General features: G+C 42.6%; 1 protein-coding gene across 3 annotated transcripts in view; it reads right to left on the bottom strand.

Annotated features, from left to right (window-relative positions):
* Positions 1 to 25836, bottom strand: part of LOC106568715 (low-density lipoprotein receptor-related protein 8) — a 171220-nt gene that overhangs the window by 64335 nt on the left and 81049 nt on the right. For 2 of the 3 annotated variants that reach the window (XM_014139293.2, XM_014139291.2), the window contains exon 4: positions 7492 to 7620. The exons of the other annotated variant lie outside the window; for it this stretch is intronic. In XM_014139293.2, the coding sequence (XP_013994768.1) occupies positions 7492 to 7620 (129 nt within the window). The remainder of the gene's footprint in view (positions 1 to 7491; positions 7621 to 25836) is intronic. 3 annotated transcript variants of the gene reach the window in all.

Genomic DNA, 25836 nt, shown 5'->3' with positions numbered 1-25836 from the left:
AAGATGAATGCACGCTTTGGATAAAAGCGTCTGCTAAATCACTTAAATGTAATGTAAAATGTACCTAGCTGCTAACTGGCTGGCTGCGAGGAATGGCATGTATTATTATGTGCCAGTCATTGTCAATGCACCTTAATGCACATTCTCCTGTTGAATACCAACACAGAGACAGTGTGTTACAACTCCTTTGAAGTCAATTCTCCTGCCGCCTCTCTGAATGGCGAGTCCATCTAATTCAATTCAATTAAAACTTTATTGTCAGTCAGACGGAGTTGCATTATCAGAGCTGCCGGTGGTAATTCCATCCATTTGGCATATCTCCAGGCACACACACGTTTCTTTTACTATCCTTGTGGGGACCACAAATTTGATACCATTCAAAATCATATTTTCCATAACCCTAACCTTAACCCCAAACCTAACCTCTAAACTTAAAATAATTACCCTTGTTTTACTATCCTTGTCAGGGGTTCTGGTCCCCACAACCATAGTAAAACCAAAAACACATTCACACTATTAAAGATCTGAGGCCCTCGGACATATCTAATTAGAGCTTCATAACACAGTACGTCTCCGACCGATGCCGGCAGGGAATCAATTATCATCGACTACAGACCAGGTGCATTATCACAGTGGTGGTGTGGTATCATAATCTCCATGTCCTCAGGATTCACTCAGGGTTTACAGGCTACAATACTGCAGTAGTCTATTTACAATCACTGATTTCCCTGACCATGTGGCCAGGTCAACATTGGAAGAACATGGTCAGAAAAACTCAGGCCCCTACAGTATTATACAAATGTAGTAACGGTAGAAATGATGCCTATTATTAAATCGAAGATCTTCTGTAGCATCAGATTACCCGACCAGTATAACTCCCAATCCTAATATTACAGCATCCATATTCTGAAGTCCTTCCGTACTCAGTCCTCAGACGAAACTTGACTGCCAAGACCGAGAGGGACTTTTGTCTGAAAACTGACAACTGACGGAGTTTTGACAATAAAGTGAGATCCATCTGACAACTGAGGAAAATCCTAATATGGACGCCATACTATTTACTCTACAAGCCCAGCAGTGTTTGAGCTCTAAGGGAGGCAGTGGCCACTGGCCTGAAGTCATCACTGAGAGGCTTAGTCTGGAGGGGTCAGTGGAGAAATTAGAATGAGAAAGAGATTAGAGCAGGCTAGAAGGGCTCTCAATGGACCCGGGCTGTCTACAGCTAAAAACTTAAGAAGGTATTACAGCGAAAGTCAGTGGGATCTCGTAATACTAGCGGATGTGCCTTTTTCAGTCAACCATTAGCTCCTTTAGACAAAGGAGTGTTATGGGTCAAGTGGCATAGATGTATTTTACACAGACATTGGATCAAATACGGTTGAATTTGGCTTGATTGTACTTGCGTGGCGCAATGGGTCCAGTAGAGTAAACGCAAAAGCATAAACCATGCCCATCTGGCTAAATAAAAAACAAAGATTTGAAATAGTATTTGAAACCAGGTCTATTTTTGAATGTTCTATGATGCACTGTAGTAAATGCATGCTCACAGACCATATCTGAGAGGAGTAAATAGTTGTTTTGATTTACAATTTGATTAAATATAAATTGAGCGAATGCTGTGAAGTCGAGCGGCAGGTAGCCTGGGGCGGCAGGTAACCTAGTGGTTAGTGTAGGACTAGTAACCAAAAGGTTGGAAAATCAAATCCCTGAGCTGACAAGAAAAAAAATCTGTCATTCTGCCCCTGAACAAGGCAGTTAACCCACTGTTCCTAGGCCGACATTGAAAATAAGAATTTGTTCCAAACTTACTTTCCTAGTTAAAAATAAGAACACACAGACACACAAAACCTTGGGGACCCAAATGATCCCAGGAAAACATGCAGCATTTTTTTCTCTTTCTCTCTGCTCTTTCCCTCATCTGGGGAAAATAAGACAGGGTTTCTCCAAGTGTAGCTTTCTGCGCGCATGCCACGGCGGCACACAATCTTCAAAGTCCAAACATTCAGCCTCCCGTGGTGCTTTCGCTTCAATCAATTTTTCCCGACACGTGGGAGAGAAGAGGGCACGAGAGAAAAGGAGAAGTCAATTCTTCACGCTGCTGTGTAAAGTAGGCCAGGAGTGTAGTCACAGCGGGGTGTGTGTATGAGTGTGTGGAGACGCACCAGGGTGGCACGTGATTAGGTAAAGAGGAGGGTGATGTCATCATCCATTGTTGATGGATTGGCGCTTGCACCATGCAAAGCTGGGTCAAGTTGAATTGGTGGCTCTTCCTATCGCTACGGTTGCGATAAGTCATGGAAGATACCAAAGCTCTCGCTGGCCGCCAAGGGCAAATCCTATACACACTGATTCTCATACTTGAAATTGAATTGCAACCTTTGATTTGTGCATCAAAGTCTATGTATTTTCTCAGCAGAGCTGATTTATTCATTAGCCCGTTTCCATCGATAGGGGATGCGTCCCAAATGGGACTCTATTCCCTACACAGAACACTACTTTTGACAGGCCCTGATTAAAAAGTAGTGCACTATGTAGGGAATACGGTGCCATTTGCGACGCTGAGAAATCTCAAGTGCTGCACACCGAGCTGTCGTGTCCTCCATCGTCAAAAGATAAGCAACACCAAAAAGCCAGATATGGAGAAGATAGGGATCTCTAAGAAGAAAACACTTTAATGTCACACAATAGTGGGCCTATTTAAAGATACATAGAATTGTAACATGGCGACAATTGTTTAAACCCAATTCTATGACAAGGGTACTGCAGCAGAATGACACACAGTGGGGGAAAAAAGTATTTGATCCCCTGCTGATTTTGTACGTTTGCCCACTGACAAAGAAATTATCAGTCTATAATTTTAATAGTAGCTTTATTTGAACAGTGAGAGACAGAATAACAACAAAAAAATCCAGAAAAACGCATGTCAAAAATGTTATAAATTATTTGCATTTTAATGAGGGAAATAAGTATTTGGCCCCTCTGCAAAACATGACTTAGTACTTGGTGGCAAAACCCTTGTTGGCTATCACAGAAGTCAGACGTTTCTTGTAGTTGGCCACCAGGTTTGCACACATCTCAGGAGGGATTTTGTCCCACTCCTCTTTGCAGATCTTCTCCAAGTCATTAAGGTTTCGAGGCTGACGTTTGGCAACTCGAAACTTCACCTCCCTCCACAGATTTTCTATGGGATTAAGGTCTGGAGACTGGCTAGGCCACTCCAGGACCTTAGTGTGCTTCTTCTTGAGCCACTCCTTTGTTGCCTTGGCCATGTGTTTTGGGTCATTGTCATGCTGGAATACCCATCCACGACCCATTTTCAATGCCCTGGCTGAGGGAAGGAGGTTCTCACCCAAGATTTGACGGTACGTGGCCCCATCCATCGTCCCTTTGATGCGGTGAAGTTGTCCTATCCCCTTAGCAGAAAAACACCCCCAAAGCATAATGTTTCCACTTCCATGTTTGACGGTGGAGATGGTGTTCTTGGGGTCATAGGCAGCATTCCTCCTCCTCCAAACACGGCGAGTTGAGTTGATGTCAAAGAGCTCCATTTTGGTCTCATCTGACCACAACACTTTCACCAGTTGTCCTCTGAGTCATTCAGATGTTCATTGGCAAACTTCAGACAGGCATGTATATGTGCTTTCTGGAGCAGGGGGACCTTGCGGGTGCTGCAGGATTTCAGTCCTTCCTGTTATTTGAACAAAACATGCATGTATTGTATAACATAATGTCCTAGGAGTGTCATCTGATGAAGATCATCAAAGGTTAGTGCTGCATTTAGCTGTGGTTTGGGTTTATGTGACATATATGCTTGCTTGGAAAATGGCTGTGTGATTATTTGTGTCTATGTACTCTCCTAACATAATCTAATGTTTTGCTTTCGCTGTGAAGCCTTTTTGAAATCGGACAATGTGGTTAGATTAACGAGAGTCTTATCTTTAAAATGGTGTAAAATAGTTGACTGTTTGAGAAAATTGAATTGTGGTATTTTTGTTGGTTTTGTATTTCGCGCTGTGCGATGCCATTGGCTGTTGGCTAGGGGTTCCGCAGGCGGAACGGGGTTCCGCAAGCGGAACGTCTGTCCTCAACAGGTTTTAAGAGTGTGCTCCTAATCTCAGCTCGTTACCTGTATAAAAGACACCTGGGAGCCAGAAATCTTTCTGATTGAGAGGGGGTCAAATACTTATTTCCCTCATTAAAATGCAAATCAATTTATAACATTTTTGACATGCGTTTTTCTGGATATTTTTGTTGTTATTCTGTCTCTCACTGTTCAAATAAACCTACCATTAAAATTATAGACTGATCCTTTCTTTGTCAGTGGGCAAACGTACAAAATCAGCAGGGGATCAAATACTTTTTTCCCCCACTGTACATGTTCAGTCAGTACTGAATTTAAAATGGCTTAAATTAAGATTTTTTTATACCCAATAATGTCAAAGTGGAGTTATTTGTACAAATTAATTCAAAATGAAAAGCTGTTATGTCTAGAGCTAAGAAGTACTCAACCCCTTTGTTTTTGCAAGCCTAAAAAGTCACATAATAAGTTGCATGGACTCACTCTGTGTGTAATAATAGTGTTTAACATGATTTTTGAATGACTACCCCATGTCTGTACCCCACACATATAACTATCTGTAAAGGTACTTCAGTCGAGTACTGAATTTCAAACACAGATTCAACCACAAAGACCAGGGAGATTTTCCAATGCCTCTCAAAGAAGGGCACTTTTTGCTAGATGTACAAAAAGCAGGCATTGAATATCCCTTTTTGAGCATGGCAAAGTTATTAATTACACTTTGGATCAATAAACCCAGTCACTACAACTCAGTTGCCGGAGAAGAAGGAAATCGCTCAGGGATTTCACCATGAGGCCAATGGGGATTTTAAAACAGTTACAGAGTTGAATGGCTGTGATAGGAGAAAACTGAGGTTGGATCAACAACGTTGTAGTTACTCCACAATACTAACCTAATTGACAGAGTGAAATGAAGGAAGCCTGTAAAGAATACAAATACTCCAAAACATGCATCCTGTTTACAACAAGGCACTAAAGTAATACTGTAAAAAATGTGGCAAAACGATTAACTATTTGTCCTGAATACAAAGTGTTATGTTTGGGGCAAATCCAATACAACACATTACTGAGTACCACTCCCCATATTTTCAAACATAGTGGTGGCTGCATCATGTTATGGATATGCTTGTAATCGTTAACGACTGGGGAGTTTTTCAGGATAAAAAAAGAAACAGAATGAAGCACAGGCAAAATCCTAGAAGAAAACCTGGTTCAGTCTGATTTCTTCCAGACACTGGGAGATGAATTCACCTTTCAGCAGGACATTAACCTAAAGCTTAAGGACAAATATACACTGGAGTTGCTTACCAAGAAAACAGTGAATGTTCCTGAGTGGCCGAGTTACAGTTTTGACTTAAATCTGCATGAAAATCTATGGCAAGGCCTGAAAATGGTTGTATTGTACCTACACTTTGACAATACAGAATATTTTCTGTAGATCGTTGACAAATAATGACAATTACATTAATTTAAATCCCAGCTTGTAACACAACAAAATGTGGAAAATGTCAAAGAGTGTGAATACTTTCTGAAGGCACTGTATCCTTTCAATAACCAAAAAATGTCATTTTTACAGCTGTTTAATGCTGGTGATTCCCTACACTATTCAGTGCTCGTTTTCTCACATGAACTGAAATGGAGCAAAAAGTTTAGAATTTTAGCAACCAGGAAATTAACGATTTCCACAAAGTCAGAACAGCCAACCGAGAAATCAATAGGCGAATATCACAGCCAATCACAACACCGGTGGGTAAGTAATACTGTGAAACACTATCATTCCACTATTAGCGCCAGATATACACTGTGTACAAAACGTTAAGAAAACCTTCCTAACATTGAGTTTCACCCTGCTCCCTTTGCCCCCAGAACAGCCTCAATTTGTCAGGGCATTACTCTACAAAGTGTCGAAAGCATTCCACAGGGATGCTGGCTCAAGTTGACTCCAATGCTTCCGACAGTTGTGTCAAGTTGGCTGAATGTCTTTTGGGTGGTGGACCATTCTTGATACACACAGGAAACAATTGAGCATGAAAGACCCAGTAGCGTTGCAGTTCTTGACACATTCAAACCGGTGCGCCTGGCACCTACTACCTTGTTAGTCTATGTCATGGAAACACTCCCAAGTGGCGCAGTGGTCTGAGGCACTGCATCTCAGAGCAAAAGGCTTCACCACAGTCCCCGGGCCGAATCCAGGCTGTATCACATCCAGCCGTGATTGGAAGTCCCATAGGGTGGCGCACAATTGGCTCAGTGTCGTCAGGGTTTGGCCGGGGTAGGTCGTCATCGTAAATAAGAATTTGTTGACTTGCCTAGTTAAATAAAGGTTACATTTAAAAAAAATATTTAAACAGAAAGAGCACACATACACTAATATAATATATATACCTGAAACCCCACCTCTTTAAGGAATACCTGGGATAGGATTAAGTAATCCTTCTAACCCTCCCCCCCCACCCTCCCCCCCAAAAATATATAGATGTACTATTGTAAAGTGGTTGTTCCACTGGATATAAGGTGAATGCACCAATTTGTAAGTCGCTCTGGATAAGAGCGTCTGCTAAATGACATAAATGTAAATAGTATGTAGTATACAGTATACTCATTAAGTATACAGTATGTTAGTATGGGTATTTGAACACAGCTCATGTTTCAAAGCTTAAAAATACTTCTTTAATGGTCTCCTTCATCTGAAGTGGATTTAACAAGTGACATCAATAAAGGATCATAGCGGGCCTCCCGAGTGGTGCAGTAGTCTAAGGCACTGCATTGCAGTGCCTGAGCTATCACTACAAACCCAGGTTCAATCCCAGAGTCCCATAGGGCGGCACACAATTGGCCCAGCATCGTCCGGGTTAGAAGAGGGTTTGGCCGGGGGTGGCTTTACTTGGCTAATCGTGCTCTAGTGACTCTTGATGTCACCCTGCTGGCTGGACGCCTGCAGGGTGACATCGGTTGAATGGTGTTTCCTCCAACGTGCGGGTGTTAAGGAGCGCGGTTTGACAGGTAATGCATCCTATTGATACATTTTACGTCTCAAAAAACATGCACAAACACAGTGAATATAACGCACCCTAACTGGTAGCTTGGGGTAACCTACCACCTGGGGTAACACACCCCTGCCTCTATTTCTCATAGAAGCCACTTCATGTAAACATCACCCCCCCAACACTTTCCCTGGTTCCCTTACTCTTGCTCAACTAAACATTTAATCTGTCTCGTCAACTGACAACTGAGCAGAACACCTTATAAAAGCTTTTTCCCCCTTCTATTTTCACCATAGTTTTCCATAAAAAAATTCAGTCAGGCACTTTGGCAGTGGGCTGGACTACTGCCCATCCTTAGCGTGAGGACACATGTCTCTGCCAATAAGTCGTTTCTATGGCCTTCGATTGACAGCTGTCCGTTACACTCACCGGCGGCACAGTCCTCCTCGTCTGACCCGCTCTCGCAGTCCTGCTCGCCGTCGCATCGCCACGACATTGAGACACACTTGTTGGTAGAGCCGCCGCAGTCAAACTTCTCCGGAGGGCACGTCTGTTTGCCTGGAGGGGAGGGAGGAAGGGAGGGAAGGCAGAGATGACTTGTTAGGCTGCGTTCCATTCCAACACCCTCCCCTGCTGCCCTCACTCACTCCACTTCGCAGACCTGAGGCGACTGAGTAGGTGTAAGTAATTTGGCCACCGAGTTTCTGCTACATTGCTCATCACCATAATACCAGATATGTGTATCAGGAGAGTGAGCGAGCCCTTCTATGCCCTTGGGCCTATTAAACACAATGGTGAAGCTATCACCATGATGCTTATATCTATCAAATCCTAGGTCTAGGTTGTAGAGGCTAGGTGTCGATATGGAATTCTTTCCAATCCACTCATAACTACAGGAATGTCTAGGGTGTATGTAAGGGGTGAGCGGTCTAAATAGAATTCAGCCCTAGTATCTCCATGGACCAACTGACTATAAACAAAACAACATCCCCATGTCACTGACACACATCCAGAAGCACAACCACTCAGCCAACATATTTTGTTTTCTAGCCTCAACCCTAGAGACATGACAAGAACATTTAATACAGCAAATGTACAGTTGGCCACAGTGTGAAAGAGAACTCTGGTCCTCCCCAGCTCACAGTCTCCTCCATCTCCCCCTCTTTCTAGCCCAATCTGTTGGTTGGTGTAGTTGGCACGGGCGCTGTTTGATCCAGATTACTCAGCGTTTAGTATCAAGCCCTGCTGTCGTTAATTATACATCTCTGCTTACAGTACATAGAGCCGGTTGGATTTAAGCCGTTTTTCACAGTCGCCCCCGAATCGAATCAACGAAGAAAAAAAATCTGGTGGTAATTTGATTTGGTCTTGTTTTCGAGTGTGTTAGATGTTAATAATGTCACAACCTTTTATTAGCTTGTCGTAGTCGAGCTGAGGGCTGGTTTAGCAGGGTCTCGGATTTTCATGTAATGTGCTGTCTGACAGGTTTTTTGTGGTGGTTTTCAAAGGTAAAAAAAGCATTGGAGATGATTAACGATTAACGAAAATATTAACAGTATTATGGTATACATGTACTATTGATAAAATAATGTATATGTTTAAAGATAATGATTCAATAATTCTACCCTGAAACTTAACCATTAGGGATTATAGTTTATGTAGCATATATAAGGAATAATTCAAGTATTAAACGTAAGTCCAACTAGGTTGGACTGGGAGGGAGATAAATGTGTGTGTATGTGTGTGCCGAAGAAAATACCGAGAACAATTAAAACCGTGCTTGACTCGACCTGGCTAGAACTCTTGATAGGACAGGGAGTACTTCTCAAGGTTTCTCTAATCTCGGTGGAATGGAACTGTCGGCTGGGTAGTGATACACAGGGGTGAGAACTCGGGAGAAGGATACAACTCACCTATTGTTCGTGTGTATGTATGTGCGTAGGATGAATACTGTTTGTGTGAAAGTATGTGCGTAAGTAAGGAGCAAGTTATAAAATGGATGTTTTTGTATAATGGACTTCAGAGTACCCTCGTGAATAAACATTTTGACTATTGTAAGCTGGGACTCTCGTCTGTTTCATTCAACCAGAATCTTACAAACTCTGGGTTGCAGACTGAGTAGATTAATTGAAGTTTATGAACATCGGTAAGGAAATTCACATAACAATTTGGTCCTTCGAGCCGGATTCCAATACCTGTCCCTGTTGTCCGAAGGTAACACGCCGAAAACCGTGCACGGGCGGGTCGATGACCCGTAAATTAAATAATTCTACCCTGAAACTTAACCATTAGGGATTATAGTTTATGTAGCATATATAAGGAATAATTAGTATTAAACATAAATCCAACTAGGTTGGACTGGGAGGGAGATAAATGTGTGTGTATGTGTGTGCCAAAGAAAATACAGAGAACAATTAAAACTGTGCTTGACTCGACCTGGCTAGAACTCTGAGAAACTTATGGTAGGACAGGGAGTACTTCTCAAGGTTTCTCTAATCTCGGTGGAATGGAACTGTCGGCTGGGTAGTGAGACACAGGGGTGAGAACTCGGGAGAAGGATACAACTCACCTATTGTTCGTGTGTATGTATGTGCGTAGGATGAATACTGTTTGTGTGAAAGTATGTGCGTAAGTAAGGAGCAAGGTATAAAATGGATGTCTTTGTATAATGGACTTCAGTGTACCCTCGTGAATAAACATTTTGACTATTGTAAGCTGGGACTCTCGTTTGTTTCATTCAACCAGAATCTTACAAACTCTGGGTTGCAGACTGAGTAGATTAATTGAAGTTTATGAACATTGATAACGAAATTCACATAACAACTATACATAATTGAAACGACATCATGTATTTTAATTTGACCATGTAAAATTATTTCTTTCATGATGGTAAAAAGCAAACAGGAGAAGTATCTACAGTTGAAGTCGGAAGTTTAAATATACTTAGGTTTTTCAACCACTCCACAACTTTATTGTTAACAAACTATAGTTTTGGCAATCTACTTTGTGCATGAAACAAGTAATTTTTCCAACAATTGTTTACAGACTTCTGACCCACAATTCCTGTGGGTCAGAAGTTTACATACACTAAGTTGACTGTGCCTTTAAACAGCTGGAAAATTCCAGAAAATTATGTCATGGCTTTAGATGCTTCTGATAGGCTAATTTACATAATTTGAGTCAATTGGAGGTGTACCTGTGGATGTATTTTAAGGCCTACCTTCAAACGCAGTGCCTCTTTGCTTGACATCATGGGGAAATCAAAAGAAATCAGCCTAAACCTCCACAATGAAGTCTGGTTCATCCTTGGGAGCAATTTCCAAATGCCTGAAGGTACCACATTCATCTGTACAAACAATAGTACGCAAGTTTAAACACCATGGGACCATGCAGTCGTCATACCGCTCAGGAAGGAGACGCATTCTGTCTCCTAGAGATGAATGTACTTTGGTGCGAGAAGTGCAAATCAATCCTAGAACAACAGCAAATGACCTTGTGAAGATGCTGGAGGAATCAGGTACAAAAGTATCTCTATCCACAGTAAAACCAGTCCTATATCGACATAACCTGAAAGGCCGCTCAGCAAGGAAGAAGCCACTGCTCCAAAACCGCCATAAAAAAGCCAGACTACGGTTTGAAACTGCACATGGGGACAAAGATTGTTCTTTTTGGAGAAATGTTCTCTGGTCTGATGAAACAAAAATAGAACTGTTTGGCCATAATGACCATCGTTATGTTTGGAGGAAAAAGGGGGATGCTTGCAAGCTGAAGAACACCATCCCAACCGTGAAGCACGGGGTGGCAGCATCATGTTGTGTGGGTGCTTTGCTCAGGGATTTCACCATGAGGACAATGGTGAATTTAAAACAGCTACAGAGTTCAACGGCTGTGATAGGAGAAAACTGAGGATGGGTAAATAACGTTGTAGTTACTCAACAATACTAACCTAGTTCGACTTAAATATGCTTGAAAATCTATGGCAAGACTTGAAAAGGGTTGTCTAGCAATGATCAACAACCAATTTGACAAAACTTGAAGAATTTCTTAAATAATAATGGGCAAATATTGTACAATCCAGGTGTGGATGGCTCTTAGTGACTTACCCAGTAAGACTCAAAGCTGTAATCGCTGCCAAAGGTGATTCTAACATGTATTGACTCAAGGGTTTATATAGTTATGTAAATTATATATTTCTGTATCTACAAACATGTTTTCTCTTTATCATTATGGGAAGTTGTGTGTAGATAGATGATAAAAAAACATATTTAATCAATTTTGAATTCAGGCTGTAACACAACAAAATGTGGAATAACTCAAGGGCTGTCAATACTTTCTGAAGGCACTGTACAGTGTTGGAAGGGCTTTAGCAAGCAAGCAAGCTAGCATTCTTGTACCTAAACCATAATTCACAGAGAGGGACGTGGCTATGCTAGCCCAGCTTAATGAAGCAGTAAATCTGTGTGTAACTCATGTTATCTGATCGTTTGGTGCCATTTATTCTGCCCAGAAGACCGGGCCAAGTTACTCTATTATGCTCCCCACCACCCACCACCAGGCAGCATGACACACTGGCTGACTCTGACTGCACTGTAGGGCTGTACTGCAGAGCCAGGAGCCAGACGCACTCAGAGGCAGGCTAAGAAATAGTGTCACCTATATTTTACAAGGTTTAACCTTGATGACAGTTCAAATCAGACCTGGATGAATATAGTATTTGTTTTCCTGTCAATACTTTTAAAACTATAAACGCTTGATTGGGCTTGCCTGAGTGACAGATGGACATGGTTTGCACTTTTGGGATGATTCCATTCGTTTAATATCACCAGACGATCTCAATCAAAAAAAAGTGTTTGAAAGAAAACAGATACTATTTTGAACCACGGCTGGTTAAAACCCCCCTTTAAAGTGAGACATGCCGAAGAAAACCGCAACACATAATTAGTAACAATAAAAGTATCTACCCTGCTGAAAAAAGGACCACATGAACCACATGGACACCACAGTACGGGCTGACACAGCTTGCTCACTAACTTTAGCTATTATTTTTGCTCAATCACAGTAGACCTGAATCAAATGATGAAACCAGCTGCCAAACAATTGAAAATCGATATTCTGACGTTTTTCAGCACAATGTTAGTTTTTATTAGCCTGTATAGTAACGTAACGCTATTGATCTGTCAGTTTCCCTAGCTAATTCCCTACTTTTCACACTGCCACGGTATAAACAGCTCTACAAACTTCACTGTCACACTATGCTCATCGTGCCTTAGCAGGATCAGATGGTGACATGTGTCCCTGCAGGGTCAGACAGCCAGGGAAAGGGAAAGGGGGATACCTAATCAGTTGTACAACTGAATGCATTCAACTGAAATGTGTCTTCTGGATTTAACCCAACCCCTCTGAATCAGAGAGGTGCGGGGGGCTGCCATAGTCGACATCCACGTCTTCCGGGGAACAGAAGACCAGTCTATGGAGCTCAGGTGCATTTTGCAGTATATTACTACAATCAGTGAATGGATACAAAATGCCATCTTGAGTTGATGGGTAGGCTACAGTCTGGGATCTGGGAATTATGGTAATTTAAATTATTGAACCATTGATTTCATTCATTGGTAATATAATGTATAAATGTACACCAAGGTAATTCTTTGTCATGCCTCATCTGAGCACGATCAGATGGTGACAGGGGTCTCATCAGGGTCAGGAAGCCAGGGAAGACCAGTCTGTGACAGCGCAGAGGTACATTTTTGCCGATACAAGACTTTATTCTTTCTGTGCAGCAAACACTGGACAAGCAAGAAGCTTCAAAGACTGGAACTGTTTAAAGGCAGTCTGACCAACCTCTGAAGTTGATTTCCAAACTGTATCAACGGTTGATAGAGGCTTTTCCCGATGACACAAAACATGTAAAACAAAAATGTGAGAAAGAGCTGGGAGACGCTACTGATGATGATGAATGGATAAAGATATGTTAGAATGCCAAGTCATGTTCATATAATCTCAGATATAAATTACTGCAGTTTAAGACCATCCATATAGCGTACTATATGCCAGTTAAACTGAATAACATGCACTCAGAAATTGTATTATTCTGCTGGAGGTGTAAAGCACAAAAGGGGAAATATTTGCATACACTACCGGTCAAAAGTTTTAGAACACCTACTTATTCAAGGGTTTGTATTTATTTTCACTATTTTCTACATTGTAGAATAATAGTGAAGACATCAAAACTATGAAACAACACATATGGAATCTTGTAGAAACCAAAAAAGTGTTAAACAAATCAAAATATATGTTATATTTGAGATTCTTCTAATAGCCGCCCTTTGCCTTGATGACAGCTTTGCACACTCTTGGCATTCTCTCAACCAGCTTCATGAGGTAGTCACCTGGAATGCATTTCAATTAACAGGTGTGCCTTAAAAGTTAATTTGTGGAATTTCTTTCCTTCTTAATGCATTTGATCCAGTCAGTTGTTTTGTGACAAAGTAGTGGGTATACAGAATATAGCCCTATTTGGTAAAAAAAACAAGTCCATATTATGGCGAGAACAGCTCAAATAAGCAACGACAGTCCATCATTACTTTAAGACATGAAGGTCAGTCAATACGGAACATTTCAAGAACTTTTAAAGTTTCTTCAAGTGCAGTCGCAAAAACCATCAAGCTCTATGATGAAACTGGCTCTCATGAGGACCGCCACAGGAATGGAAGACCCAGAGTTACCTCTGCTGCAGACGATAAGTTCATTAGAGTTACCAGCCTCAGAAATTGTAGCCCAAATAAATGCTTCAGAGTTCAAGTAACAGACACATCTCAACATCAACTGTTCAGAGGAGACTGTAAATCAGGCCTTCATGGTCGATTTGCTGCAAAGAAACCATTACTAAATAACACCAATAAGAAGAAGATACTTGCTTGGGCCAAGAAACACGAGCAATGGACATTAGACCGGTGGAAATATGTCCTTTGGTCTGGAGTCAAAATTGTAGATTTTTGTTTCCAACCGACGTGACTGTCAGACCGGTGTGGGTGAGCAAATGATCTCTGTATGTGTATTTCCCACCATAAAGCATGGAGGAGGAGGTGTTATGGTGTGGGGGTGCTTTGTTGGTGACACTATCTGTATTATTTAGAATTCAAGGCACACTTAACCAGTATGGCTACCACAGCATTCTGCAGGGACACGCCATCCCATCTGGTTTTGGCTTACTGGGACTATCATTTGTTTTTCAACAGGACAATGACCCAACCCACCTCAAGGCTGTGTAAAGGCTATTTTAGCAAGAAGGAGAGTGATGGAGTGCTGCATCAGATGACCTGGCCTCCACAATCCCCCGGCCTCAACCAAATTGAGATGGTTTAGAATGAGTCACCGCAGAGTGAAGGAAAAGCAGCCAAGAAGTGCTCAGCATATGTGGAAACTCCTTTTCCAAGACTGTTGAAAAGCATTCCAGGTGAAGCTGGTTGAGAGAATGCCAAGAGTGTGCAAAGCTGTCATCAAGGCAAAGGGTGGTTACAAAAGGGGTTTGATGGTGAGTTTGGCCAACCAGCTGGTGATGCTGGTGACCAACTCATGCTGGTATGCTGGTGACCAATTTATGCTGGTGTTGCTGGTCACCAGTAAAAACACAGCGAAAGCTGGTCACCAGAAAAAACACAGCACTAGTCACCAGCATTTTTTTCAGCAGGGTACATATAATATTAATAGATTAATGACTGTTCCAGTTAGAAGAAACTGACCAATCACATCAGTCAGGAGTGATTTATTAATCTACAACATAAAACAGTGAAAGGAGATACCTATGGGTCAAAATGGTCTGCTTCAAAGTACACACCATACTTTACCGACAAATGTGGACATACAAATCAAAACAAAAGCCACACTTCCCTCACGTCATAGAAACTTCAATGAACTTCAAATTAAGTTCAATGAGCCAACTCCTTTACGACAGATTATGAATTCCTTACCAGCTCCCGTGTCATAACTTTGAGTCCTCGTTTGTCACTCCAGCGGTAAACAACTGAGACACAAATGTCACTCTGCCTCTGAGTAATTGTTGTTTACGAGGCCTATATGGCCCCCTTCTCCAACAAAACACATTAGCCACAACTTTAGCGGCAGCTTGTGGAAGTCATCGGGGTTTAGAGTAATCTAATCAATCACTACCTTGTTGTTTAAGTGTCGTGAGCCACTTTGGCACGCAGTTGGTATTTGATTCCCTTGTGTGCGGCGAAGGGGGATTAAGTGTGTAGTTCATCAAAGGGCGATCGGTTAGAGGATATAACAGCTCTATCCACTCGCTCTTTCTCTCTCGGTCACTCTCTCATCTCTCCCTCTCTCTCTCTTACTTGCCACCGTATCTTGCTTTTCTGATTCAACACAAGGCCTTCATCCAGCCCTCCCTACATTCACCCCTCCTTCTCTCCTCCCTTCATTATTCTCCGCTCTGCCACTCAGTATGGAGGGCTTTGATTTTGCTCGAGGATAAGAATTGAAAAGGTCATTTGGCAGTGCGTGTCTGTATCACAACCTCCTTTTTTCTCTTTCTCTCTCCCCATGTGTCACCCACTCCTTCCTCATCTCTCCTTCCCTTTGTCTTTCTCTTCCTGCTATTGAGCGGTTCTCATTTTGGAATTGGTAAATCTCTGTGTCATGCTGCACTCTTAGGACCTCATTCATTTCTCTATTGCTCTTGTTCTGTATCACTGTTTCTCCACTCAAATCCACTCATCTCATTTGCCCTTTGTCTTGCTCGCTCTTATCTCCTCCTCTCTCTTGCTCTCTCTTTCTCTCGCTTTCTCTCTCTCCCTCTTTATTGTATTAGTAAATATATCAGTGCCATACTGTGCTATCTGAGTACTTAGGCTACCTTGTTTTGCAGCTATAACACCCAGGGCCCAGGTCAGCGTTTTTCCAGGGGGCAGTTGGCGGATACGTCAGGCCCCACCACTCAACCTGCCTCCCCTGGGCACCAGCTGCTTCCCTCACCACCTAGCAACCTTCACACGTTCAGGCCAGAGTCACACCAACACACACTGCCTCTAAGTGAATGTGACTTGGTGATGGGCCCTGTTAGGGTTTGCAAAAGTGCGGCATTTCCTTTCTGATGGCTGGTTTGAACAGATTTAGATTTCAAAGGAAAAGCATCGATCAAAGCTTCCGGTGCATAGCTTTTCACAGATCCAATCAGTGATTACTTCAAGGAAGGAAGGAAGGAAGGAAGGAAGGAAGGAAGGAAGGAAGGAAGGAAGGAAGGAAGGAAGGAAGGAAGGAAGGAAGGAAGGAAGGAAGGAAGGAAGGAAGGAAGGAAGGAAGGAAGGAAGGAATCAAACAGGAACATGGTCTGTGGTTTAGAGAGAGATGACTGAGCACCATCATCCACAATGTCTACACAGCATTGATCATCTGGCATAGTGGTTAGAATTTATAAGTCTGATTTCTGCTCAGCTGTTTGACAGAAAGCTTAGAACATTGCTTACTGAAATTGGCATCTGATCTAATTCTTACTGAAATTGGCATCTAATCTAAGTGCACTGTGAGATTTTTTTCTCTTCATTTTAGTCTAATCTTCCAGCACCGTAATTACTTCGTTGGCTGTGCGGTAGATTTGTCAGAAATCTGATTTAAACACCATCTGTAGATTCATTGTGACAGATGCCTACACCAAAAGTGTGCCTCATATCACTGAATAAATCCTGTTTTGGCTTTTTCTTCAAAATAGCTAGAATTCAACAGCACCTAAAGTTGAAGTCAGAAGTTGACATACACCTCAGCCAAATACATTTAAACTCAGTTTTTCACAATTCCTGACATTTAATCCTAGTAAAAATTCCCTGTCTTAGGTCAGTTAGGATCACCACTTTATTTTAAGAATGTGAATTGTCAGAATAATAGTAGAGAGAATGATTTATTTCAGCTTGTATTTCTTTCAACAGGTTCCCAGTGGGTCAGAAGTTTACATACACTCAATTAGTATTTGGTAGCATTGCCTGTAAATTGTTTAACTTGGATCAAATGTTTCGGGTAGCTTTCCACAACCTTCCCACAATAAGTTGGGTAAATTTTGGCCTATTCCTCCTGACAGAGCTGGTGTAACTGAGTCAGGTTTGTAGTCCTCCTTGCTTGCACACGCCTTTTCAGTTCGGCTCACAAATTTTCTTTGGGATTGAGGTCAGGGCTTTGTGATGGCCACTCCAATACCTTGACTTCGCTGTCCTTAAGCCATTTTGCCACAAGTTTGGAAGTATGCTTGGGGTCATTGTCCATTTGAAAGACCCGTTTGCGACCAAGCTTTAACTTTCTGACTGATGTCTTGAGATGTTGCTTCAATATATCCACATCATTTTCCTACCTCATGATGCAATCTATTTTGTGAAGTGCATCAGTCCCTCCTGTAGCAAAGCACCCACACAACATGATGCTGCCACCCCCGTGCTTCACGGTTGGGATGGTGTTCTTCGGCTTGCAAGCCTCCCCCTTTTCCTCCAAACATAACGATGGTCATTATGGCCAAACAGTTCTATTTTTGTTTCATCAGACCAGAGGACTTTTCTCCAAAAAGTACGATCTTTGTCCCCATGTGCAGTTGCAAACTGTAGTCTGGCTTTTTTATGGCGGTTTTGGAGCAGTGGCCTCTTCCTTGCTGAGCGGCCTTTCAGGTTTTGTCGATATAGGACTCGTTTTACTGTGGATATAGATACTTTTGAACCTGTTTCCTCCAGCATCTTCACAAGGTCCTTTGCTGTTGTTCTGGGATTGATTTGCACTTTTCGCACCAAAGTACGTTCATCTCTAGGAGACAGAATGCGTCTCCTTCCTGAGCGGTATGACGGCTGCGTGGTCCCATGGTGTTTATACTGGCGTACTACAGATTGTACAACTGAACATGGTACCTTCAGACGTTTGGAAATTGCTCCCAAGGATGAACCAGACTTGTGGAGGTCTACAATGTTTTTTCTGAGGTCTTGGCTGATTTCTTTTGATTTTCCCATGCTGTCAAGCAAAGATGCACTGAGTTTGAAGGTAGGCCTTAAAATACATCCACAGGTACACCTCCAATTGACTCAAATTATGTCAATTAGCCTATCAAAAGCTTCTAAAGCCATGACATCATTTTCTGGAATTTTCAAGCTGTTTAAAGGCACAGTCAACTTAGAGTATGTAAACTTCTGACCCACTGGAATTATGATACAGTGAATTATAATTGAAATAATCTGTCTGTAAACAATTGTTGGAAAAATGCCTTGTAAAGTAGATGTCCTAACCGACTTGCCAAAACTATAGTTTGTTAACAAGAAATTTGTGGAGTGGTTGAAAAATGAGTTTAAATGACTCCAACCTAAGTGTATGTCACTGTATGTCACTCCCTTTGTTTTTTTCCCCAGTCGTCATTGTTTCTGTTTCATGTCTGTGCGTTGTGTTTCTTGTTTTGTATTATGTTGCATTTATTTATTGAAACACTCAATCCCTGAACTTGCTTCCCGACTCTCAGCGCACATCGTTAAAGCAGCGGTGTATTTGATCTACGCATGTGCCAGCACCCACAGCACAAGCCTCCCTCTTATCTGCGAGTGAAGTGAGTTCGGAAAAACTGAAAGTAATCATCTAAGAAAGAGTTTTGAAATACAAACTTTATATATCTGAACTCAGAATCAAATAGGCTTCCCAAAAATAACATTGTCGCTATAGTAGAATGTTTATTTTGCTTGCCGATTTTGTGCATTGACCAAACTCCCATCAGGTAGAGTGATTTCAGATGTCATGTGAACAACATTATTAGGGAAATTGTGTAAATGTTTAAAATCAAACTATTAGATTCATCTGAATATTATTATTGTGTGTATACTTATTGCCGGCCGTGTTTCTAGGCATCGGCTCATAACACCAGCCACACTACACGACAAAGGCAAAACATTTTTGGACACTGCCAGAACTTTGTTGGAGACCACGACCGCACGTAGTGGTACTTAATTGGCAGACCTAGACCCTGTCACAATGAATGAGCCAAGACGTCCAACAATCGTTTACGACCTAACAATTTGCCCACGATGTGGACATTTTGGCTGGGACGGCAAAATCGTTGCATAAGAAGTCTAAAATTGTACAGTCCCTTAGCATAGCTAGCGTTAGCATACTACTGTAGCCTACCCAGCTCACATTGTTGTATATCACAATATGAGTATCACCTGTGTTCAATGCAGGCCATCATGCGGTATGTGGCATGACTCAGTACACGTGAAGGCTCAGTACACGGGAAGAGAAGGCACGTGTTAATATAATCGCAAACGCTAATGCTCATACATGTACCTACAGTACACAGAATGTGAACCTTGAAAACACGTTAACTACAGTAAAGTGCATTCAAAGAAAGAAATCTTCACACACACATACTGCCACACACGCACACACCCTCCCACCCGACTGAAATGCACATCTTTACGTAACTAAAATCCTCTCCGTTATTAAGTCAATACAGTGAGGCAAAGCCTTGTTACTCATTCCCCCTAACAGTGGAAAATCTCAATGGAGTTGAAACTCAATATCTACAAAGAGACTGGATGAGACTGTTTTCATTAAACCCCCTCCTCAGAGAACGATCCATAATCCTCTGTGGTTATGTAATTTAAAATGGGCCAAAATTAGGAAATAATGCAAGAGGTTTAAGAAATCCGATGTCGATCGATAGCGAGGTTCGTATCGTGTGAAGGATGTCTCTTCAGGTATTGCAGGTTTATTCCGGAAGCTGCACATTAGTTAATACTGAGTGTGCAGTAGTACTCTTTTCTAGCTGTCTCTTAAAGCTGTCACTCTAAAATGTCTGGTGTGTGTCATATCGAGCAACGGCGGATATTACCAACAGTCAGTGCTTGAAGTAGAACGTAAAAGGCACCAGCACTCATTTTAGGTGCCAGGACTTATTTCAATGTTGCAGTACCAGTGTTCATTTTTTAGAACAAATAGAACAAATATTCCCGTAAGAGGTGCAAGTACTCAGGTACTCAGGTACAACATTATAGTTATAAAATCTGTACCGTTGCTCACCAGCCCTGTATAAAACCCTCACAAACAATTTCTGGCCCAATTGAACCAGGCTCAAAGGGGAATGGAAACAAACCCAAAGTTACCCATTTTAGCCAATAGTGATTCAAACTTTTCAACATAAGCCAAGGCTCAACCACTTGCAGATAGTGGATTTCCACATAACCAAGTCAGCCATTTTTCTGACATGAAGTCAGTTTAAATGGCCTTTCACTTGGCAGCAGAATCCTAACTTCCACTTGGTTGAATTTTCACTTAGTCATGCATTGATGTCTTTCTGCTATTTTGTCCTGGAACAGTGAACAAGAGAACAGATCAGATAGACTTTTTCTACAAGTACAGTGGTTCCTCCTTTAAAAGTTGCGTCATACTGCGGCACACCTTGCACACCTTGCGTGCTGCCACAGCATTCTGTGACACGTCATTTAATTCTCAGGCTTTTATCTGTTACCGCAAGTTATTGCTAGTTTGACCACCAGGAGGCAGCTTTGAGAAGCATTTGATAGTATTCCGCATTGGAATACTATCAAATTTTTAGTAATAACATAGTATATGGGATTGATTTTAAGAAATTTGGCTTAATTAATTTGATTAACATTATGGTGTTTCTATTCAGAGAAAAACGAAAAACGTTAGGATGGACTGGAAAATATGGTGATGTCAACATGACTGTTGGGAGTAGGCTACAGGTTTGGAGGATTCTAAATTGTTTGCCTTCATTAGACAACTTTGTTCCAATATTTCTGTAAATCAGTGATATTTATTCCCATAGTAATTCGTTATGGATCCGTAACTAAATCAACATCTGCATTTTGAAAAAGTCCCATGTTAACTACAGTATGAATTGCAGACTGCACATTTCGTTAATAAAATAATGATAAAAAATACGCCATATTTTCCAATCCATCCTAACGGAAACCCTGAGGGTTTCATTTTTCATGGAATAGAAACACCATAGTATTGTTCAAATGAATTAAGGAAGTACCAGTCAAAAGTTTGGACACACCTTCTCATTCCAGGATTTTTATTTTACTATTTTCTACATTGTAGAATAATAGTGAAGACATTGCAACTAAGAAATAACACCGGTCTCCTGCGTGCCCTGCATTCTGTAGTACAGACAGCATTAGCAGATGTAAAACAGAGGCTCCACTATCACTGTAAACATAGGTCTCTGTCTGGCACCAACAGAAGAGAAATACACACTAACACACGATTTATAGTATGTCATAAGGTCAAGGTTTCTTACTAAATGGCGCTATTAATTAATTCTCAAAGTTCTACTGAATGTCCATCAAAATCAGTTCACAGCATTCACTAATAATGTGCTTCTGACACAGCAGGTTGATCAGTTCAACAAGGAGATGAAAGAAAAATGTTATTTCGATGAAGATATGTTCACTATGGTGATATGAACAGGTTTCCTGGCTCTCGTGGCACTATTTAGTCGCTCGCTTCTCCATCCATTTTAATGCGACTGTGACAGCAGGAGCTGCTCTCAGAGCCAGCTGTGATGATCTACTACCTGATACCACAGCAGCCATTAGGAAGTCCTAATTGGACACCATCATGTGGACTACACACTGTGTTGAAAAGGCCAGCCCTTTGTAAGCAGTTTCAGCACCCCTGAACTAGTAGTTTGTTGTACTTGCCCAACACCCCTACAAGTCCCCCCACTTGTATCCGCCAAGAACAGTCCGCTATTCCCGGTGCACCTCACTGAACCCCGCTCTTGCCATTAGAGTGAGATTGTGGTCAGAAGAGAATGGACCAAGACTATTCTTAAAGATTATCTGAATTTGACTTGTATAAGTACAGTGACGTGTCATTGCATATTTAGTTGGGTGTTGCTAAGGCTGTTCAGATATTTACCATGTTTGTAATATTTATAGAGTAATGTTCATGTGCGTCACGCTACTGCTAGCCAGCTAAGCTAAGATGTTAGCTAGTAATGCTAGCTCGTTAGGCCTGGTGTAACTCACGTATAATTTCCCCCCCAAAAAATCCCAAAACTAAAGGGAGGGAATGGAGGGTGGCAGCCGTCACCAACGGATCCTGTGCTACACCCCCCCTCCCCAAACCTCCAACAGTGGAGGTGGCTCAGGAGCTGGACGCAGACCCCGCTCCACCCCTGGCTCACTCCACTCACATAATGTCTCTACAGCGATGTCCCTCTCCGTCGACCCCGGACTGTAGGGCGACTCTGGGAGCGCCGGACCGTAGGGCGACTCTGGGAGCGCCGGACCGTAGGGCGACTCACTCGGTTCCGGACGAGGTACTGTTGCCGGACACTCTGGACGAGGTACTGTTGCCGGACACTCTGGACGAGGTACTGTTGCCGGACACTCTGGACGAGGTACTGTTGCCGGACACTCTGGACTGGGACTGGGCTGACGCACTGGAAGCCTAATGCGTGGGGCTGGTAGTGGAGGTACCAGACTGGGGATACGCACCTCAAGGCTAGTGCGAGGAGCAGGAACAGGCCGAGTTGGACTGGGCTGACGCACTAGAAGCCTGGTGCTGGTTTAGGAGACGCCAGACTATGGATACGCACCTCAGGGTAAGCACGAGAAGCAGGAACTGGATATACCGGGCCATGGGTAAGTACTGGAGGTCTGGAGCGCACCTCTTGCACAATCCGTCCTGCTGGCTGGATAGAAATAGCAGCCCTGCACAAGCGGACTGCTGGTATGTGCAGAGGCCTGATGGTTGCCGTGCATAGAGCATGCGTAGGGTAGCCTGGGCCTAGGAGGCGCACTGGTGGCCAGATGCGCTGTGCAGGCATCCTCCATCCAGGCTGGATGCCTACTCTAGCACGGCACTTGCGAGGGGCTGGGATCGCTCCCACCGGACTGTGCGTGCGCATGGGCGAGATCGTGCGCACTTCCGCATACTCCGGCACTCTCCCCTCCAGTTGCTTCCCATAATAAGCACGGGGAGTTGGCTTGTGGCGCAATCCTGGCCCTGCCAAACTACCCATGTGCCCCCCCCCAAAATAATTATTGGGGGTGCCTCTCGTGCTTCCCCATTGGCGCGTATAAAGCCTCATACCAGCGCCGCTCCGCCTTGGCTGCCTCTATCTCCTCCGGTGGGCGACGATATTCCCCAGCCTGGTGCCATGGTCCAGCCCCGTCCAGAATTTCCTCCCATGTCCATGATTCCCGACAGTCTTTCTGTTGCTGCTTCCTCCGCTGCTTGGTCCGTGGTTGGTGGGAGATTCTGTCACGGGTGTCGTAGGGTAGGGACCAAGACGCAGCGGGAAAATTTACACTCATCTTCTTTTTATTAGGTGAAGAAGGAAAACACAAAACGTATACAAAACAATACGAACTTGACAGTCTTGTCAGGCAAACAGCTAAACAAGAACAATCTCCCACCAAAAACCCATGAAAAACAAACTCCTAATTATAGGACCCTCAATCAGAGGCAACAATAACCAGCTGCCTCCAATTGAAGGTCCAACCCCAATTAACTAAACATAGAAATACAAAAGACTAGATAGAAAACTACTAACATAGAACAATGACTAACAAACCCCGGACTAATAAATCAAATACCCCTCTACATTTTTACATTTTAGTCATTTAGCAGACGCTCTTATCCAGAGCGACTTACAAATTGGTGCATTCACCTTATAATATCCAGTGGAACAACCACTTTACAATAGTGCATCTAAATCTTTTAAGGGGGGGATTAGAAGGATTACTTTATCCTATCCCAGGTATTCCTTGAAGAGGTGGGGTTTCAGGTGTCTCCGGAAGGTGGTGATTGACTCTGCTGTCCTGGCGTCGTGAGGGAGCTTGTTCCACCATTGGGGTGCCAGAGCAGCGAACAGTTTTGACTGGGCTGAGCGGGAACTGTGCTTCCTCAGAGGTAGGGAGGCGAGCAGGCCAGAGGTGGATGAACGGAGTGCCCTTGTTTGGGTGTAGGGCCTCTACCTAAACACATACACAAAACACACCCAGAACCACATAAAACAAACACCCCCTGCCACGTCCTGACCAAACTACAATAACAAATAACCCCTATACTGGTCAGGACGTGACAAAATCTAATGGTTTAGACTTTTTGGAAGTTACACCGTGTGAACTTTACTTCTCCTCTGATTTAACCATTCAGTGCCAGTGGCAGAAGAGATTGCTGTCCTCGTTGTGAAATGATCAACTTTCCTCTGTATAGCTAAAAATGACCATATTCAGTAATTGTTTAAACCAAAACTATTGCCGATGGTGAACCTGAACAATCAAAATAAAATGTAATGTTGCCTAAGCCCTGATCAGCAGTTAGGTTATAGCTTGTAGCCAAATGAGAGTAGGGTCTCAGACGGTAGCTTAGGCTACTTTATTCCGATAAAACCACATTTTGAAAAGTACATTTAATGACAATAACCTAGCAAGTTACATTGGTTGTCAGTCAACTAATAAAGCCTAATATTGCGCAAGCCATTTTACAAACATTTGAATGCTGAAGGTGAAGCGCAGCCTACCTCATTCTGGCACAGGGCGCAGTTTTACTAGGCTACTGATAATTCTTGGGTAGTTGGGCATGCAAAATGTCTTGTTGATCAATGACTGTCAACACAGTTACGTACTTAGTTCAACACTGAAGGAGAGGACACATCAGTTGTCACAAAAGATGAGTGGTATTCTTGGGAAGGTAGAAAGAAAGTCAGATGAGAAAAACATGTGTGAACTGGCGATTTGTAATGTTTACAGCGATTTTTATGACACATGCATGCTACATTTGAATCAGTTTTGGGACCCATGGATCGATGCACTCTCATCTTAATCATTTGAACCGGGGACCAATACGTATTGGTGAATCATTACATCCGTACTGCTATCATAGCCCTGCATGGGCACGAGTGTGCCGGTTCTGGGGCTGGAGGCCAGCTAGGTTCTCCCTGTGGAGGGGCAGCAGGCTCCATGGCTCTGAGAAAGTATATTCCTCATACAGAGTGTAATCTAGCTAGCGTTCGCCATGAGGTTAATAATCTAGCTAGTTAGCCTTGCGGTGAGAGATAGCCCTTTGTGTGGTTAGCTAACCTTGGAGCTAGTTAGCCAAGTTAGCTAAAGTCTTACGGTGATGGCTAACAAAATCTTGATAGCTAGCCGTGTGTCGCTATCTAAACAGAGACTGACAAGTAGAAAATGTATTCTACTTTAACCAAAACCTTTTGCTCGGTAGTCAACACTATCGACATGAGCTGAAGTCCTAAGTTCAGCAGTGTTAACCTCACGGTTCACCTGAGAGCGGTTCAGCAGGAAACTAGAAATCTACTCGTCCTGAGGAGAGCTTTATTGAACGAAGTCACTTCCTCAAGTAAGAGAGGTGAGAATAACCAGTTTGGAAAGTGAGTGGCTACCTTTATGGAGGAGAGGGGTTGACCTAATTTTCCAATCGACCTGTCTGTCTCCAACAGACACTGATTGATTGTTTACTTCGAGCTTGTGGTCACGCCCAGGCATATCCCATTTTTCTGCCAAAATCTTTGGGCATGAATCACAAAGAATTTACCATTGACTGAAATGCTACATGAATATAACACATATATGATTTTTCGTAATCTGTATCTCCTTTCTTCATTCTTTGTCCATGAGATACCGGCCCATTACCTGATAAAGCGGTACAAAATTAGGAGAAAAAAATGTCAAAGATAAATGATATTTTTCCAATTCCCTTTCTACATTCAAATTCCTTTTTAATAACATGCACTATTGTAGGGCAGCCCAG

Source organism: Salmo salar, chromosome ssa14 (assembly GCF_905237065.1).
Source record: "Salmo salar chromosome ssa14, Ssal_v3.1, whole genome shotgun sequence".
NCBI lineage: Eukaryota > Metazoa > Chordata > Actinopteri > Salmoniformes > Salmonidae > Salmo > Salmo salar.
This window is presented reverse-complemented; position numbering and strand designations above follow the sequence as displayed.